Source organism: Elaeis guineensis, chromosome 4 (assembly GCF_000442705.2).
Source record: "Elaeis guineensis isolate ETL-2024a chromosome 4, EG11, whole genome shotgun sequence".
Taxonomy (NCBI): Eukaryota; Viridiplantae; Streptophyta; class Magnoliopsida; order Arecales; family Arecaceae; genus Elaeis; species Elaeis guineensis.
This window is the reverse complement of record NC_025996.2, coordinates 138,050,103-138,062,088: the sequence shown is the minus strand read 5'-3', so window position 1 is coordinate 138,062,088 and position 11,986 is coordinate 138,050,103. Positions and strand designations below refer to the sequence as shown.

The 11,986-nt window shown below is 40.6% G+C and overlaps 1 protein-coding gene across 1 annotated transcript; it reads left to right on the top strand.

Annotated features, from left to right (window-relative positions):
- The first annotated feature begins 487 nt into the window (after window positions 1-487).
- LOC105042514 (uncharacterized) lies at window positions 488-10,595 on the top strand. Its single transcript, XM_010919770.4, has 4 exons — window positions 488-647; window positions 734-872; window positions 986-1,058; window positions 9,969-10,595. Exons 1-4 carry the CDS (start codon window positions 608-610, stop codon window positions 10,236-10,238), a joined length of 522 nt encoding a protein of 173 aa, XP_010918072.1. The 5' UTR covers window positions 488-607; the 3' UTR covers window positions 10,239-10,595.
- The last annotated feature ends 1,391 nt before the right edge of the window (window positions 10,596-11,986 follow it).

The following is an 11,986-nucleotide window of genomic DNA, read 5'->3' as shown; positions in this document are numbered from 1 at the left end:
GAAAAAATAAAGAGATTGGATTAGTCATAGGTTCTCCAAGTTCCGACTCTAATTGGATTCTAACTCATTAAGCAAGGATGCGTAGAGGCTTAATCATTAAATAAGCTAAGTATGAAATCAGAATCCACCTTATTTAATAAATATATAAAATAAATTAACCTGCCTATGATTTACATTAATTTAGCTTAGACTCACATTTTTTTATTGCGAGTCGGATGTGCGTGGGGATAGCAGACCGGATCATAGGGTGCGCCATCGCCGTCAAAAAGGTCGTTCGGGTTGGATCCTTCGCGCAACAGAACGATTCACCTTCGATGTCGGTCATTGGATCGCGCAACGACCGGCCTGAAAGGATGTGGAGTGCTTTGAGAGTAGTGCTGCATGCGATCCAACGGTTGACGCCGCGAAGGACGATGAATCACTCTTTCGCGCGATGGATACAACCCGAACCCTCAGAAAGCACCAAAAAGATGAACAAGATTCCCAGATACCTCTCTCTTGCTTCCCTCGTATCTCCCCCGAATTTTTTAGTTTTTAAACCCTCCGCCCTTCTCGCCTCCTCTCTCTCTCTCTCTCTCTGTGTATCTGAGCGTGTGTTTTCTCGCCTATGGGGCAGGTATTGGCCACCATTCAGGATAAAATCCACGGTATCTCCCTCTCCCCGGTCTTCCTTCTCTCGTTTCCGTGTCAGTCTTATTTCAAAAACTTAGTAAATGGTGAGAGATATGGGCAGGGAGGCGGTGGAAGGAGAGGCAGATACGGAAGATATCCGATCAGGTCTTTGACCACATCAGAGACGCCGACTCCACATCGGACGGCGGCGGCGGCCTCTCTTTCGCGGAACTCTACATCGCCGTCCTTCGCGTCTACAAGTAGTCTTATTATTATTATTATTTTCTGAGGATTTGGTTACTTTTATTTTCTTTTACCTGGATTAATCTGTTGGGTTGTTTAATTCTTGTTCTTTTTGTTTGTTGGATTATAGTGAGATCAACAAGCACTTGCCTGGGCCCCACCACGACCCTCCCTCAAGGGAGAAGTTGAAAGCCATGATACAGGTATGCTTCGATTTGGTTGTTGATTCGGCGTAACTTTGTTTCGTGTGGTTTTTAGTGATTGTGCTGCATTGGTATTGCCGGATCGCACGAAAAATATTCTTTATTTTGTTTTGATTAGGGTTTAATTTGCTGGTTGTTGTGAAGGATGGAAAAGTTTGATAAGAGTCTGTTAGCTTTGTTTTGTTCTAATATTGGTTCCTGTTGATCTTTTCTTGTGGAATCACCTGATTGCTGCGGCTTATAGAGATTATTCAGTTTGGTAGTAGGATGTTCGTTTCCTTAGATTTGAGTCTTTTATAAAATAAACTTTTGGTGTAGTTTGATTAGATACTCACCTGATTATCGAGCAAGTGTTTATTTCTTGATTTCTTACCAAAGATATAATCTTTAGATGAGTTGGTATAAAGCTATGAAATAAAGCAAGAAGAAACATATTTTAAGTAATTTTTAAAAAAGCAATTTTCGAAAGTAATTGATCTATTCTACATTGGCCCTCATGTTTCCATTGCTTACGCAAGCATGTTCCAGAACTAGTTTGGTTTAGGCATGAAGCATCTCACTTATTACATTTGGGGGGTGTTTGGTTCGTAACCAAAATCAAAATGGGAATGAAAAGCGGAATGGTTTGGAATCAGAATCGGAATGGTCAAATCCTCTGAAGCGTTTGATTCGTAACCGAAATCGGAATCGGAATGGATGATTCTCATTATCGTTGTTTGGTTCATCTAAATATAAGAATCGGAATGAATCTTTATTTTGAAAATATAAATCAAAATAGATTTTTATATAAAATAAAAAATTTTAAATAAGAGATGAAATATTTTATAAAATAAAATATAAAATATAAATAATTTTATGAAAATTATTTATATTTTATATAAAAATCTAAAATACTCTCCCACCGCCCAATCTAAACCCACCCTAAATCTAACCCTATCTTCGAAAGCCCTAATTTTCGCTGGCTGGCCATGGTAGAGAACGACGGCAAGTGACGGCTGGAGTGGCGGCGGTGGTTGAAGTGGGAAGGGAGTGGTAGAGAGGTTTTCAACTGGAATGGCCTCTGAGAACGGAGAGGATAAGCTGCTTGCCGCCATCCGACACATCGCCAAGACGCTGGGCCGGACGGAGATCATGGCCGATGACATCCTCCAGATCTTCTTCACCTTCAACGGCCGCTTGTCCCGCGAGAAGCTTTCAGAGAAGCAGCACGACGACGGCAGCCTCGGCAATGGTGGAAGTGGGGGTGTCACCGCAGGCGATGACCACCTATCGCTTTCGTCCATGAACCGGACGATCCGATATCTGGACCACCAGATCTCTCGCTTTGTAACCTCTGACCGGTTGATCTGGTCCGACTCCGCTAACGCGTCGGCGTTTCTCGAGGCCGTCGATGATCTTTTGGACACGATCCATGACCTCGATCCGCCGGCGTCAGGGAACAAGCTGCTGCTCCCCCCTGCGGCCCGTGGTTTCTCCACGCCATCAAAACCCCATCCGTCCCCGCCACACCTCCGCATTCCCCCGCCCACCCGCAGATACCAGCTCTCGGCCCACCGATGGGTGTTTTTTTTTTTTTAAATTTTATCTCATTCCACCGGAATGAGATTTTGACTCCCATGGGGATGATCCTGATTCGGTTACAGAGAAATTGGGCCATTCCCATTCTTCTCCGGAATGAAAATCGGAGTGGGACTCCCCCCAACCAAACAACTGAAATCGGAGTCATCCATTCCCATTCCCATTCCATATCTTTATTCCTCCAAGCAAACACCCCCTTGGTTCCTTTACTATGTAAGTTCACATTTGTTTGGCATACATTATGACCCTTGCTCTCTCTTTCTGATATTATTCTTTGTTTATTCATGAATTGTACATCTGTAGTTGCTCTGTTGATAGTTTCTAGAGTCTATCCATGCATTCAGAATACTAGAACATTCAATCTACTCTATCTGTGACCAAGAGTTCCTGTGCAAGAAAACTTTTGAGTTAAAAGGAACTTTTTTCCTGTGTAAATGATGGCAAGTTGTGACAGTCATCAAGTTCATGAACAAAGTACATCAGAAGAGCAGCCTTGCATGTTGAGGTAACAAGGGAAGAAAGAGAATGGATGAAAAATGTGACCTCAAGTCACCCAAGGAATGGTAAAAGAGGATCACAAAATACAAATCATAAGCAGCAGGAGGGTGCAAAAGCCTGGTGTAACCCCACAACACGATTCCACTTATTTTTTGTGGGGCTTTATCTTTATCAGTATGTTGCAAACCAACATCCAAGCTGATAAGTGAGACCAGATACGTTTCTTCAGCTCCTGTACAGACCTCCTCTTAGCCTTGAATATTCTGCTATTCCTCTCCAACCAAATATTCCATAGGATCACCACCACTATAATGTCCCATAGTGGTGAACTCAGATCACTGTATTGCTTTCCCGCCAATCAGACTTGAATGAAGATAGATTCAATTATCTGTTGCTTCCATTCAAAGTCTAAACAGGTCTATCCACAGCAGCCTAGAGAAACAACATTTGAAGAATCGGTGTTCCACTGATTCATCTCAAGTATCGCAAAACACAAAGATGGTGTCTATTTGAAAGTTGCGACTGCACACAGCTGAGTTGTTGAGTTCAGATGAAGTTATTCGGTTTCTATAACCAAGTCGGCAAGTCCTGTGATTTTTTTCGGTTTCTGATTAATTAATGAAATGGAGTTTTTTTCCCCATCTAAGGGGAATTGTTCTTTGGTCTTTACGTATTTGCAGTAGCGATGACCACGTAAATATTTTTGTCTCCATTTAAATCATTGGTCTTCACAATATGGTGCACCGACTTTGTTGGGTTTTCTTGATTCTGAGTTCCAATGCCATGTCTCAAACCAGAATCTTAGCATGCTTCTTTGGACTATATAAAATAGGAAAATAAAAGAAATTTAGTTGAGGATGAAGTTTTTGGATGATGGCTCATAACGCTGACCTTCAGGAATTAAAACAAGGCTTAAAGATTATGGTTATGTCATGGAAACCTTAAACATCATGTGTCATTTGGCTACTCAGAAAGAGGGTTCTTTTATTCTCATTGTAAGATTGTATTAGCTCAGCTGATGTAACATCATGTAATTTGTTTTATTCTTTGTCATTATCGCTAATTCTTTGGATGCAAAATATGCATTCGCATTTGTGGTCTTCCAAAAGTCCACTCTTCAAACTGCTGAAAGTTTCATGGATTTACCATACAACTTGCTAACAAGACAATGCAATTTGGTAACCTGTCCATCTTTGTTTTCTCCAAGATTGATAAGCCCATCCATGATGTGCTCTATGAGATTATAGATAAGCCTGCTTCTATTGTATGTCAATAACATTAGGCTGCATGATGACATTAGAGAATGGAAAGACTTAGAATAACTGAGGTTTTTATGGAAAATTTAATGAGGTAAGTAAAATGACTTATGAAGCTTTAGTAAAATTTAGTGGCCATTTGATTTCTTGAAGCAATTGATGTTGCTGGTAGACCTCAAGAGGAAAGAAGAATAGGTGGATAGTAATGTTTTACAAAAGAACTAAAATAGAATAGATGAGGGGAAAATGTTTTAGAATTTTGTGTGAGCATCTCTTGCTTGTGAAATTGACAAGTTTTTTTGCAAGATAATGTTGCATTGGCTATGTTATATATGTTTAAACATTTTATGCAGAAAATGATGCCCCGTATATGAGAATACTAATAGGTCATTCTAGGATAAATCTGTGAAGAATTGAGTTAATATCAGTGTTTTAGAAAGCAGCCATGGTATTCAGGTGGTCAAGGGACTAAAATGATGCATATGCAGTATGCGGGCTTCATATGCAGGCACGTTTGCAGTTAGCATCTTTTAACTATTTAAAGATAAAAAATACTGATAGAAACACCATAATGATATTAAAATTTTTCTGGATAATTAATACAAATACTAATAATAGTAACAACTAACAATTAGTGCTTATTATTTTGTATTGACTACTAGTGATAGTTTAAAATAATTGAAATCCACATTCGACCTGGCCATCAGTTTGAACATGCTTCATCTGCATAGGCCGACATAAGAGTGGGCTTATATTTGGCTCCACAATGTTAAATGGATCATGTATGCAGCCAATCATGCCAATTGAGTCACACATATGGCTGGATGGTGATAAGCAGCTTCTTTTCGGCCCATATGCAGTATGACTTCATATTGTAATCACATATAGGTGTAGTGAGGGTCGAGGGACTGATTACTTATGCATATGCAGCCGTGTAATCACACTTATTGTGCCTTTCATTTTTAAATTTTGTTCAACAGCACCATTATATAGTCCACCATTTTGGAATTTTTACTGCACTGTTATATTAGCATAAGTTTATGTCTACACCCATGAAAGTGTTCAAAAGGTTGCATTAGTGTGAAAATGTATGCCTCTATATCTATCATGAAGCCAAACCCAGTGAGCTGCCTGTTTCTGTCAAAGGGTGCATTCATCACGATGCATTATTCTATCTATATATTTAAAAATTAAAATCATTGCTTGCCACTTAGATGTCCGTAGTCGTAGATGTTGTCTTATATCCACCATCTCAATCATGACATCTAAGTTTTCTTGTATTCCTAATAAATTGTCGTTGAGGTATCAGAGATATGATCACATGCTTTTATTTCTGTCCATACAGAAGTTATACTTGTAGATGCAGTGTGGTGCATATTGAAACCACTATATTTCTGCAAGTGCATGATCCATGCTAGTTAAGAATACCAGTGATAACTTAATGTAAAATGTTGTATGTGTTTCTTTTAGCCCAAAATTATTGGATGGAATAGAATAACCCAGTTAGGTAGAAGTTATCTGAATATGGTTTTGAATGAATGATAAATTAAGGTTTATCAAGGAAATCTGGTAGCCTAGTGTTTCTATTAAATTTGTGGTCTCTCTGTAGAAAGTGAGCATAAACAGTTAGCACACTTGAAGTTTAGGATTTGTTAATTGGGTTCATTTGATTCTGTGAATCAACTTCTTTAACCTAAGAAATAGTATTAGGTGTGTATCCTTAAACAATTAGAAGTCTGCTGGATAATAATGGAAAAATCATGAATACATGGTGGCAGAATGACAATCAGACTATTTGTCATATGGTGTATTCCAGTGGCATGTGGTTATCAGGGGATGCAACAAGTGTAACTTTGTGTATCACTGGTTTTATATATTCTTATCTTGCAATACCTCCAAATAAAACATCTAGTCTGGGAATTGGAGGTGAATCCTAGATGGCATAGATAAGCTTGTGAATTTAGAAGAATTGGATGAGCATGTTGTTTCTTTATCAGTCCAAAATGGTTAATTCTTTCACAAGACAAGTATCACAATCCGAAGCTGTAACATACCTCAAGCTACCATATATTTGAATTTATCATTTTTCACATGACACAAATAACATGCATATTGGCTAAATTCAAGACTCGTTGTTATTGTTTAAATATTCACTTGTAAACAAGAAGCCCTGTCCCAGAGATTTGGAGGAATGGATGCTAACTTTCCCCTGGTTGTCTAAGCCAAGCCCTTCAGAGTAGGAATTATTTTTAAAATTTTTGTGGTACATCCATGCAAGAGTCATTGATTGTTTGCGCCAAGTACCTAGATTCTTGACAGAGCTACTAGTGTTGGAAATGTGTTGAAGCTAAGGCTAGAAATGGGCTTGGGCCAGCCTGATTGTGAGTCAGGCTTCGGGCTAGGTCTGAACAAACTCAGGTCGGATTTAGGCTCAGATATAAAGCCCATTTCATTTTTGGGCTGCGGTCAGCCCTATCATTGGCCCGACCTGGGCCCAAGCCCAATTGCAAGCCCGAGCCTATTTTATTTTCTTCTTTGCTTTTTCTTTTTCGTTTCCTTAAATTGGGGCAAAGCCTTGTCGGCTGCCTCTATGGCCGCTTCAAGATCCTGTCCCTTTCCGGCTCCTTCCTCCCTCCCTCCCCCAGCTTTTCCGGGTGCTACCAGCCTCACCATCTTCCTTGCCAAAAGCTAGGGTAGGTGGTTGGAGGGAACGTTGTTAGTGCGTTCTTCACCTCATTCACCAACGTCGCATACAAACGGCTCCTGCTCGAGAAGGAACCGCTAGATCGCTGAGTTTGAGCACCGCTGTCTTCACCTACCTCTTACCCACCCTCTTTGGCAACGACCCGGCCGCTTTCTTCCTCACGCTCGCTGTTGTCCCCGTTGCTGTCCGCACCGCTGCCATGTTCTTCCTCCGCGAATCCCTCGTTGGTGCGGCAACGATGGAGTTCGAGACTAAGACCAAGTATTTTTGGGTGATAAACATGATGGCGGTGGTCATTGCGGTCTATCTCCTCGCCGGCAACCACAGTGTTGTGGTGTCCTGCATCTTCACGGCCATCCTCACTGCTTCAACGGCAATCCGGATCTATGTAGCCATGCCATGTTGGAGGAGACAGAGGAGAGGAAAGGGCCAGCGACTTAAAAGAGAGAGAGCTATAGAAGTCTCGATAGAGAGAGAGAGAAGAAGAAGAAGAAGGAGGAGGAGGAGAGAGAAATATAGGGAGAGGGAGGGGGTTGGGCCGGGTCTTAGGCTGGGGCTCAGGCTCTGGTTGGCCCGATTGGATTCGGATCAGGCTCGGGCTATAAATTTTAAAATATTTTCGGTTTTAAGCCCGACTCGAAGCCCAAAAAAATATTTTGGGCTAGGCTCGCATAGGGTGTGGCCCGGCCAAGCCCGGCCCGTTTCCAGCCCTAGTTCAAACTCATATGAGTTCCTATACTTATAGGAGATTTTTCTGGATTTTCCCAATGAAGACTTTTTTGTAGGAAACAATGTTGTAGTTCGTATGATTTATTGCTGTCTTTGAAAACATGAGATGTATTTAAGGTAAATAACATTAGTTTAGGAGCAGATATTTGCTTAATTTACTGTCCATAAGGATTTAAATTTTATGAATTAGTTTATTACATGTGAGATCCTTCTTTTGTTAGTTGATGATGTCGCCTCTTTCCCATAGTCAACCATGGGCCTTTTTCATAGGTTAATCTAATTTCTCTTGATTACAACTATTTGGTAGGTAATACGTCTTCATTTAATATGCTTCGGATTCTTGGTTCAAATTTTTGAATACACTTATATGTCATCAGAATATTTCAATGAAGGCAGCAGAGTTGTCTGAGGTGTATGTCAATCAAGAGCATGTGCAGGTGCAGGGAAATGGATATTTTAAAAAAATATGTGAAGAAAAGAAATCCATAAGAAGAGATGTAGGTTTGGGTTTCCAAAGTGGTTATCTCATCCTAGATAGAACTTTCTTTTTACTGAATGAGCAACGTAGCTCCAACCTGCTTTTAGAACCATACTCCTCTCCCCTCCACAACCAGGGCGGCTCAACATACCCTTTTTTACAAGTCCCACACATGGATATTCCTAATAATCTATCCTCCTCTTATTTTCTTCTACTGATTTTTTTAAGCTTTCTATAGTCCTTTCCTTTTCTATTTATCCTTCATATGCACCTCAGTATCGTTATCATGGTTTGCCAAATCACCCTGAACTGGGTGGTTTCAGGCATGTTGAATTGTACCAGTGGCCTACTTGTGTGGTTCAGGTGTTCGATTTGGAACATCAATAGAAATTGAGGGAGGAAGAAGGAAAGAGAGGAAGGGAGAGAGAAAAGGGAGGGTAGGAGAGGAAAAAGTTAGTGGTGGCTGCTAGTGGCTTGATGACGCCATCGAGGCCTCTGGAGCTTCACCCTTCACCGAAGAGATGAGAACAGAGAGAGAGAGATAGAGAGGGAGGGAGAGAAATGGAAGGAGGAGGTGGTAGGGAGGCTGTCGGTGGCCCTTGAGGCCTCCGAATAGCTGGATTTCTCCTCCTCCCAGCCTTTGGTGGGTCAAAATAGGGGCGACGGGCCCCTATTTTCATCATGTTTATTTATTTATTTTTTGTGATGCAATAGGATTATTGATTTTACTGTGCATCGCAGATAAAAAATAAACAATGGAAACAAGGGTGGGGTCGCCCCAATTTTGACCCACCTAGAGGAGGCTGTGGAGGGGGAATCCGGTTGTCCGGGGGCCTCAGCAGCCGTCTAACAAACACTGTTGGCCTCCCCACTGCCTCCATCTACTTTTGCTTCTCTCCCTTCTCCTCTCTTTATCTCTGTCTATTTTCATCTCTTTGGAGGAGGGTGGAGGTCTCGGTGGTCTTCCGAGGGCTTCCCCGACCACCACCAGTATCTTCGCCGACCTTCCTTTCCTTTTCTTCCCTTCCTCTTCTCTCTCCCCCCCCCCCCCGCCCCGTCTTCTGTCCTCCATTTTTTTTTGCTTTGTTGGTTCAGGCCTGGTATGGGGGTATATACTGAATCATACCGCCAGCCGGCCGGCACGGGTTGCAATTCCTCAATTATGCAAACCTTGATCTTCATCTTTTCTCTGGACATCTCATCCTTGTCCTTAATTTAGTGCTGGCCATATAACTGCTTCTCTAATGTCCCACCGGTAGTTATGCATCTTCATTTACTAATATAGTTTTTTTAAAAAAAAAATTCTTAGTTCTCAATCTCTTGTTTTTGTCCCAATTGTTAGTATCTTATGAGGTCATGTTTTAGTTTCTTCATGGGACTCATTGCTAAAAGATTCCATAGATTTTCACACTAGCTACTTTATAAGTCACCGACCAGAAAAAGAGGAGCACAAAGATACGCTTGCATTTGAATGGAATCAACCTTCCACCATTCAGATAATCTTTTCCATAATAGCTTCATTCTATTATCAAAGATCCCAATGATGGTTGAGTTGACTAAAGAAGAATTTACAGGATCGCACTTTTTTGATAGAATGTTCGGGCTGATTATAATATTTAATTAAATTAATTTGCAAAACATAATCATGTTCTGTTTCCTTCATGCAGGAATATGATATTAATCTTGATGGGCTTCTTGACCGTGAAGAGTTTGCAGAATTCATTCGTGAATTGACAGCTGATACCATAACTGCAGTCAGTCGGAATCTGATAATTGCATTGGTAGTGACTCCAACAGTGGCGCTGATGGCCAAGAGAGCCACTGAAGGGGTGCCTGGTGTGGGCAAAGTAGTGCAGAGGCTGCCAAATTCTGTGTATGCCTCAATTGTTGCCCTAGGGGTTGTGTTAGCCCAAAAATCCGGTGAACGTTGTGAATAACCTAGCTGGGAATTGCACAAATGTTTCTCAAAACTGATTTGGTGCTTTTCTCTTTCTTTTGTAAAGGATAACATATCTACTCATGTCCGTCGTCATTATCAGATAATACAACATTTGAAGACATTAGCTGTTCATCCTAGCTATTTTTAGGTGATCAAAGGATTTAAATATTTAATATATCTAGTGATATGCTAGGCTTCTGTAACGGGTTTATGGTTTGGTAGATGTTTTAATCATGCTACGATTTTGTCCATTTGTGCTGTACTTCTAGTCTCTATTTTGCTTGAGCTGCTTTCTATTGTAAACTTTCAACAATTCCGATGCCAGAATAAAGAGGAAATTGAGCTTTCCTTTTCATTTTTCAGAGTGGTTCAAAAAGAGTTTGTGTATTGGTTGCATTGGGTCAGTTGGTTGGCAGTTGGATGGTCTATGTTGTTTCTTGGAAGAAAAAGTGTGGTAGGTTAGGGTTCTATTATCATGTGTCATGGCCTATTTGTTTGGTGCAAGTAGTTATGCAAGTCTTTTGGAATTCTATTTGATTGTACTTTTATGTCATCACTTTTGACAAGGGTATTTGCTGCTCATGCTTCAAATTTTACTGTGTGTTAGCTGCATGAGTGGAGTTTCTGGACTAAGTCATACAGTAAAAATTTGTCATAAAAAAAAAAAAAATCATAGAAAATTTGGGGTCAATTACATGCTAACATCGGAGCTGAAAAATTATAATAAAAATAGAGCTTGCGGATAAAAGATTTAATTATAGGTGCCAAAATTATAAGATAAAACAGCAATGCAGCCCATCTGTTCCCATTTCTCTCCGATGTCAGTCTCTGTTTTTATTAACTCATCCACTAAATGAAGGCGTAACCTTAGAGAAGACCAGAAGGGAGACAAAAATAGGGGGATAAAAGATAACATGCTTTGTGGAGTTTCTTTCTTCTGGAATAGAGATTACATTGGGTACGCGACAGTCTCATTTCATGGATTTGTGGAGCTTCTTTCTTCTGGAATAGAGATTACATTGGGTAAGCGACAGTCCCATGTCATGGACTGGAAAAAGATCAGCATATCTTGCATGGAGAACGGATAGCGATGGGCCTTGTCTCCCAAAAGAAATCATAATAATGCGAGGGCCCCACCCACGGTGTTCTGCCCTAACCTTGCCCTCCATCTACCTATCTATTTGATTAAAGAGAAATGCTTTGTGCACTGAAAAAAAAATTTTTCTTTCTTTCTCGCACGTGAGACAATCGTCACGGATGGTATGCTCGGTGCTGCACCACTCATGATGCACAAAACATTTCTCTTGATTAAATCATGGAGGAAGAAAGGTTGCAATCGACTGTCTAATTCATCATTGCAAAAATATCGCCTATTTCAGCGCCTTAGTTCATTCTCTATTACTCCTTTTTTTTATTATAAATTTAGAAAAGAGAGAAAAAAAAAAAAGGGATGGGAAACACCACCAAACATGTCATAGGTGTCATGATGTTGTTAGAAAGGCTCCACACAAAGGAGGAAGAAAATATTCCCCACCCTTCTCGTTGCCTTGCATCATTATTCTTCTTTTTTTAGGGATGGCTTCTGCTGCCCAAGGATGTTAGGTTACAAACAATGGACGTGGCATCTCTCTGTTGGGACCAAGACAATTTGTCCTCCTCCTTGGAAGGAGAAAGGCAACTTTCAGTGATAAGTCATTCATTATGAACTAAAAAAAGACTCGACTCGAATTCAGCTGTTGTATTCAT